We start from the raw sequence: 7,894 nt of genomic DNA, 5'->3' as shown, positions 1-7,894 counted from the left end.
ACAGCATTAATTCTTCGGTGCTCAGCTTTCTTTATAGTCCAACTCTCACATCCATATATGACTACTGGAGAAACCATAGCCTTGACTAGACGGACCTTTGTTGGTAAAGTAATGTCTCTGCTTTTCAATATGCTATCTAGGTTGGTCATAACTTTCCTTCCAAGGAGTAAGCGTCTTTTAATTTCATGGCTGCAGTCACCATCTGCAGTGATTTTGGAGCCCCCCAAAATAAAGTCTGACACTGTTTCCACTGTTTCCCCATCTATTTCCCATGAAGTGATGGGACCGGATGCCATGATCTTCATTTTCTGCATGTTGAGCTTTAAGCCAACTTTTTCACTCTCCTCTTTCACCTTCATCAAGAGGCTTTTGAGTTCCTCTTCACTTTCTGCCATAAGGGTGGTGTCATCTGCATATTTGAGCTTATTGATATTTCTCCCAGCAGTCTTGATTCCAGCTTGTGCTGCCACTTATTAGCATATCTGCTATATGCTAGAGACCATGCTAACGCTTTACAGAAACTGTATTACACTAAATGTTTTTGTACCATCCTCCGTCCAGGCATTCTGAGGAACTAGTCTCAGAGATATTATACAGCTTGTGCAGGGTCACACAACTACTAAATGGAATCAAGACCATCACAGCATTTTTTTTTTTACATTAACCTGAACTGGCTTTCTCAGAGGATCAGTTATTGTTTGTAATTTACTTTTGATGGAGATATATATATATATTCAGTATTTTTCATCTGGTCATTTTGTTGTTTCCTCATATTTTACAAAATTGAAGGCAAACAGCATCTAAAACAGTTAATCAGGGTTGACTCTGTGCAGCTAAGTGGTATAAATTATTTTTGTAGTAATTCAGCATATAATCCTTACATTTTCTCTGCTTGTTTCTTTCAAGGTGAAATCCATACCTCTGGATGGCCCTTTAAAATGTAATAAATGTAAAAGCTAAGATTTGAAATTATCCATTCTGACTTGGACTTTGCACACATTTTATAGTAAAACTGTTACCATTTTGCTTCCTGTAGAATATACTGGTATAGGGTGCTAACTTCACTTACAAGAAGCGAGGATTTTCAGAGCCTTTTCCTTTCCTGAAGAAAAATGCATTGGGTGTGTGCTTAGTCACTGTTCTGCTTGTGTCAGTGTGAGATTCAGGTTTTCCTGCTTTGAGTAGATCTAAAAACTTAATATGGTGCCTTATTTTTTGTAGTTGTCACTTTTAGTAGTTCTTATATATTATTACAGTATAAAACAATGTATCTAGTGTATATGACATACAGATGGCAATGTCCTGATAATGGAAGTGGTGTGTTTTCCCCGACTTGTCATCATGGGTACCAAGCATCCAAGTGGTGTGATAGTGATCAAGTCTTCCTCTTTCACCAGGCGATAAGACTTTGAGAATTTGGGACGTGAAGACAACAGGAGTCAGAATTGTGGTTCCAGCACATCAGGCAGAAATTTTGAGCTGTGACTGGTGTAAATACAATGAGGTACCCTATCTGGTTCTATCCTTAGCTACCGAGCCCTTCCTAACGTTGAAATGTTCTAGATTTTATCTTTGTTTATGTGGACTTGGATAGTGTTTACGGGCCATTAAGTTAGATTCAGTCCCTTTCATTTCTAATTGATGATTGTGAGTGACCTGCGTTAGCATTAATTGGATTTAAGTGCACATAAAACAGGCTGAATAAGAAACAGAAATTCTCAAAAGTTCAATAGTGCAGCCTTACTTGTTTGTTTGGGGAACTGCTTTATAATATATATAATTTTTTACTTTATTGCTCTTAACCCTGCCAATTTGTACCATCTTTTGCCTTAATTTCTTGTGCACTTTGCTAGTGAGGCTGCTGAACTATTTGTAACTTGATTTTTACTTTGACAGTCCATTGGTTTTAGGAATTTTCTATTTCATTTTCTCTTAAAAGCCTAACCAAGCTTCATGTTTCTGGAAGATAGCAGTGTCCATTTGCAACCTTTTGCAACTTTCAGCTAACCATATGGGTATATGAATTAGAAATAGAAATGGATTAAATATGTTTTGATATGCCATTTAAATATATTATCTACCTGAAGTGGTCTGTTGACTGTGACAGTCAAGCATAACATATACTTTGTTTTTTTCCCCAATTTTAGTCAATGAAAATTAAGGGAACATTGTATTGGCTGAGTTTTTAAATTAGAAAGAAATAAAATAAATTAAAAGAAGATATAGAACATATTCAAAATAATACTTGATTTTAATAAAATTTTCAGTGCCGATGACTACATTTCAAATCTCACCCATGATTTTTCCGAATAAGAAAATAAAATTGTGGACTATATGTTATACTTTTGGGAATTCTAAAAAAGATGCTGATATGTACTTGCTGCTGCTGCTGCTAAGTTGCTTCAGTCATGTCCAACTCTTTGTGACCCCATAGATGGCCTCCCACCAGGCTCCCCCGTCCCCAGGATTCTCCAGGCAAGAACACTGGAGTGGGTTGCCATTTCCTTCTCCAAATGCATGAAAGTGAAAAGTGAAAGTAAAGTTGCCCAGTCGTGTCCGACTCTTAGCGACCCCATGGACTGCAGCCTTCTAGGTCCTCCATCCATGGGATTTTCCAGGCAAGAGTACTGGAGTGGGTTGCCATTGCCTTCTCCGGATATACACTTGAGAATACTCTAAAAAATGTTTTGAAAACAATCTCTGAAGCTTTTTAAAAATGAGCTTATATTGAAGTCCAAAATGTCAGACAATGGATTACTGCCCTGGTTCATGTGAAGTAGGGCTGAGTGTGGACCCAGCTCTTGGCTTATTCAGCCGTGAACTCTGGGTTCACCTAGGGTTCTAGATAGGAGACTACCCACTATTTGCATAAATTCTCAGATAGAGTTAGCTATTACATTAAGACACGGTCCATGAGAGCTAGGAGCAATGATTGATTAGGAAAACAACATGTAATCTATACCTTTGCCCTTTCAAATATTTGTGAATTAGCAGTCTCTTGCCTTTTAACGCCTGGTAGAAACCTCAGAGGATGCTGAAGAGACAGGTGGGCTCTTTTGCCAGGTGTACTTTTTAATAACTTGTGTTCTTATTAGTATCCCTAAAAGTAGACGGGAGAAGCTACAATGATGTTTGAGACTATGCCTTTTTCTCTTGTGCACTGTGTTCCTTTATATACCTAAGGCATATTGAGTTCCTTTTCTTTCAAGTCATACTAAGTTTTGCTTTTGATGTATATTTTAACTCCTTTCTATAATGTTATGTAACTTTTCAAGAATGACTCCTGGGTTCAGATTAAATAAGTACCAGAAAATAGGAAATATTTCCAGTAGGAAAGCTTGGCTACTGCATAATTGTAAAGAGTCGCACTTAACCTTGCTTTATGGTTTTCAGAATTTGGTGGTGACAGGGGCGGTTGATTGTAGTTTGAGAGGCTGGGACTTGAGGAATGTACAACAACCTGTGTTTGAACTTCTCGGTCACACCTATGCTATTAGGAGAGTGAAAGTAAGTTTTTATCCTTTCTTTTTCTACACAGAACAAAAAGATAGATACTGTCAATGAAGTACATTTAAAAGGTGTTTAAGGGATGGGGTTATTGATTCTTTTTTTTTTTGCGTTTTGTTACCCAGTGAATGGTAATAAACATTGAAAGCTAAAATTAGGTAAAACACTGGAATGGTTATTGAGTGACTTATAACAATATAGTCAGGTGGTACTCAGGAGTGAATAAAAATGTTCTTCTCATTCTGTCATCCCCATGCTACTATTTCTTTTAAAACTTTATTGTAATTTAGTTTTAGTATTATAGTCTTTATAATTTTTCATTCAGTGGAAAAGTTTATTTTGTTGAAACTTGTACAGAGAGGTGGTTAATTCTTTCTTTTCCCTAACATGATTATATATATGAATGTTCACAAAAGTTATAGAGTATAGAAAAATTTCCACTTTGTAAATAGTAGAGATAACTTTTTTCTTCTGCTTCTCCTGAATTTGTCAGGTTGTAAAGTGACTAACGTTAGTTTTCCAGCTTTTTTTTTTTTGGTTTGTTGGGTCCTTGTTACTCCACGGGGCATTCTCTGGTTACGGCAGGCGGGGACGTCTCACTGTGCTGGCTTCTCTTCTTATGGACCAGCGGGCTCTAGAGCGCCAGCTCAGTACTTGTGGTGCATGGGCTTCATTGCATGTGGGTAGCCTCCTGGACCAGGGATCAAACATGTGTTTCCTGCATTGGCAAGTGGATTCTTAACCACTGAACCACCAGGGAAGTCCTTCCCAGCTTTTATTTAGGTAAATTTTGCTAAGTCACTGTGGAAAACATCTTATTAAGGGACATCTCCCAATTTAATTTTTGATTTTTTACGTTACAGATAAGTACCTTTTTGATCTTTTAATTAAGATAGTTATGTTATTCCTATTTTTAAAATTCTAAATTGCAGTTAATATTTAAAATTTTTCTGGTTATAACTCAAAATATGAGACCCAGTGCCCAGATTGTTTTTAAATGGCACACAAGTTTTGGTAGTTAAAAAATGTTTTCTATATATACTTCATAATTCTTCTGAGAATGAAATAGGGTGAAATAGTGAAAGTGTTTTGCAAACTGTGAAGAAATTCAAATGTAAGTATATATGTGTCTATAAACATTTAAAGTACTGGTAAAAAAAACGCTGAGGAAATAAAATTACAGTGGGCAGCCAGTTAAAAGATGTATATTAATACTTGTATATTACCTGTCTTTAAAATTTATAATTTTTGACCTTGATATCATTAGATGTGATATACAAATAGCATAAAAATTATTTTAAAACTTTTAACATTTAAATGTTTGATGCTTGTACCTAATAGCAGTCATAAAATATATTTACAAGATTGGTAAATTATATAATTATATGTGTGAATCGTCATACACTTATGTCCTTTAGATTTGTAGAAGTTAATTTTGGATAGCCAATATGAAATTGTGCTTAATTTTTCCAGAATAGCAACATTTAGGGAATATTTAATTCTAAATAAGATTTAAAAAGCTTGAGAAATGACTTTCTTTGAAGAATGTAAAAACAACCATTTTTCCTGTAGGTGGATACTTAAAAGACTAAAGGATTTTTGCCTCAAATTAAAGCATAATAAGGTTTGGAAAAGCATACTTAAAAATTTTTTTTATTGGAGTATAGTTGAGTTACAGTGTTGTGTTAGTTTCATGTGTGCAGCAAAGTGAATCAGTTACACATATACACATATCCATTCTTTTTTTAGATTCTTTTCCCATATACAGTATTACAGAGTATTGAGTAGAGTTCTCTGTGCTATATAGTAGGTCCTTATTAGTTATCTATTTGACATATAGTAGTGTCTGTACTTCTGACAGTCCTGTCTAGACATTGTAATAATGTTCATGGGAATGATCTTATGAAGTACCGTGTTATAATTACAGTTAACCTCAAAAAGGACTTTTTTGTTTTCTTTTGTAGTTTTCACCATTTCATGCTTCTGTGCTGGCCTCTTGTTCCTATGATTTTACTGTAAGGTACAGTGGTTTTTGATATGTTTCATTGTAAAATACCAAGTACCATTTGTATCTTTATAACTTTTATTAAGGATATGTTTATTTTGCTAATATAAAATAATCTGAGCTGGGAACATGAGAATATTTTCTACTGGGATTAATATTTTATTTTCCTGTTTTTATGATCTAGTCACATGGATGAATGAATTCTTTATTATTTCAAGATTTGCTTGATCGTTCTATTTAAGTCTTTTTTCCTGACTGTTCTTCCTAAAGTAATATCTTCCTATGCCATAAATTGACTAGCTAGTACCTTTTTAAATTTAGATTTCAAAAGTTGTGAAATCTTATTTGCTTAGGTCTAATTATATAAATCTTACGGCTAAAATTTATATTAAAAAAACAACATGAATGTATGTATGTTTGTGGATGACTGTATGTATGTGTGTATACATGTGTATCTATGTATGAATATGTATATATGTATCTCTAATCGTAGCCCCAGTTCTGATCCCACACCACACAGGGTTCATTCTACTTTTTCTCCTTTTCCAGATTTATAACTCCTGTTTTTTATTATTTACAACATTTTTACTTACTTGCTATTCTAGAATTCTAGGAAAGTAGTTTGGAAATCACTTTGTATCAATTCATGAAGATCTTTTTCATTCTGCATAATAACTCCTTTATGTACATATACTATAGTTTATTCAGTTATTCTCCTATATATGGATATTTAACTTGTTCCAAGTATTTTATAAATAACAGTGCCATAATGAATAATAAGCTTGTATGTGCATATGTTCACATCACTAGAGAATTAGCTTCAGAATATATTCCCAGAAGTGGGATTGCTAAATTAAAAGGTAATGATATAAATATATATCTTCTGTTTTGTTATATATATATATATATTTGTTGTGTATTCCTACCCATGAGAAATATTCCAGTTTCCATTCCAAGCAATAGTGTTTGAGAGTGCCTGTTTCTCTACCATCTAAGGATCATTGATTCTTTAGGGGTTTCCAAGTTCATGATCATAACATCTATAAATATAGTTTTACATCTTCAGGTTCTGATGCCCCTAATTGATTTATCTGATTGCCTTGACAGATACCTCTATTACAGTGTTAAATAGTGTTATAGTGAAGTGAAATTCAGACATAAATTGAAGAAAATAGGGGAAACCACTAGACCATTCAGGTATGACCTAAATCAAATCCCTTATGATTACACAGTGGAAATGACAAATAGATTCAAGGGAGTAGATCTGATAGAGTGCCTGAAGAACTATGGGCAGAGGTTCTTGACATTGTATAGGAGGCAGGGATCAAGACCATCCCCAAGAAAAAGAAATACAAAAAGGCAAAATGGTTGTCTGAGGTGGCCTTACAAATAGCTCTGAAAAGAAGAGAAGTGAAAGGCAAAGGAGAAAAGGAAAGATATACCCATTTGAATGCAGAATTCCGAAGAATAGCAAGAAGAGATAAGAAAGCCTTCCTCACTGATCAGTGCAAAGAAATAGAGGAAAACAATAGAATGGGAAAGACTAGAGATCTCTTCAAGAAAATTAGAGATACCAAAGGAACAATTCACGCAAAGATGGGCACAATAAAGGACAGAAATGGTACAGACCTAACAGAAGCAGAAGATACTAAGAAGAGGTGGCAAGAATACACAGAAGAACTGTACAAAAAAGATCTTCACGACCCAGATAGTCACGATGGTGTGATCACTCACCTAGAGCCAGACATCCTGGAATGTGAAGTCAAGTGGGTCTTAGGAAGCCTCACTACAAACAAAGCTAGTGGAGGTGATGGAATTCCAGTTGTGCTACTTCAAATCCTAAAAGATGATGCTGTGAAAGTGCTGCACTCAATATGCCAGCAAATTTGGAAAACTGAGCAGTGGCCACAGGACTGGAAAAGGTCAGTTTTCATTCCAATCCCAAAGAAAGGCAACGCCAAAGAATGCTCAAACTACCGCACAATTGCACTCATCTCACACGCTAGTAAAGTAATGCTCAAAATTCTCCAAGCCAGGCTTCAGCAATAAGTGAACCATGAACTTCCATATATTCAAGCTGGTTTTAGAAAAGGCAGAGGAACCAGAGATCAAATTGCCAACATTTGTTGGATCATCGAATAACAAGAGAGCTCCAGAAAAACGTCTACTTCTGCTTTATTGACTATGCCAAATCCTTTGACTGTGTGGATCACAACAAACTGTGGAAAATTCTTAAAGAAATGGAAATACCAGACTGCATGACTGGCCTCTTGAGAAACCTATATGCAGGTCAGGAAGCAACAGTTAGAACTGGACATGGAACAACAGACTGGTTCCAAATAGGAAAAGGAGTACGTCAAGGCTGTGTATTGTCACTGTGCC

General features: G+C 35.3%; 1 protein-coding gene across 1 annotated transcript in view; it reads left to right on the top strand.

Moving 5' to 3' along the window:
* Positions 1–7,894, top strand: part of PEX7 (peroxisomal biogenesis factor 7) — a 79,582-nt gene that overhangs the window by 26,278 nt on the left and 45,410 nt on the right. The window contains exons 6-8 of the mRNA XM_010844232.1: positions 1,398–1,504; positions 3,394–3,507; positions 5,472–5,527. Of these exons, the coding sequence (XP_010842534.1) occupies positions 1,398–1,504; positions 3,394–3,507; positions 5,472–5,527 (277 nt within the window). The remainder of the gene's footprint in view (positions 1–1,397; positions 1,505–3,393; positions 3,508–5,471; positions 5,528–7,894) is intronic.

Source organism: Bison bison, unplaced genomic scaffold (assembly GCF_000754665.1).
Source record: "Bison bison bison isolate TAMUID 2011002044 unplaced genomic scaffold, Bison_UMD1.0 scf7180017864198, whole genome shotgun sequence".
Lineage (NCBI taxonomy): Eukaryota > Metazoa > Chordata > Mammalia > Artiodactyla > Bovidae > Bison > Bison bison.
Note: the sequence above shows the minus strand (reverse complement) of the source record. Positions and strands in the feature narration are given on the sequence as shown.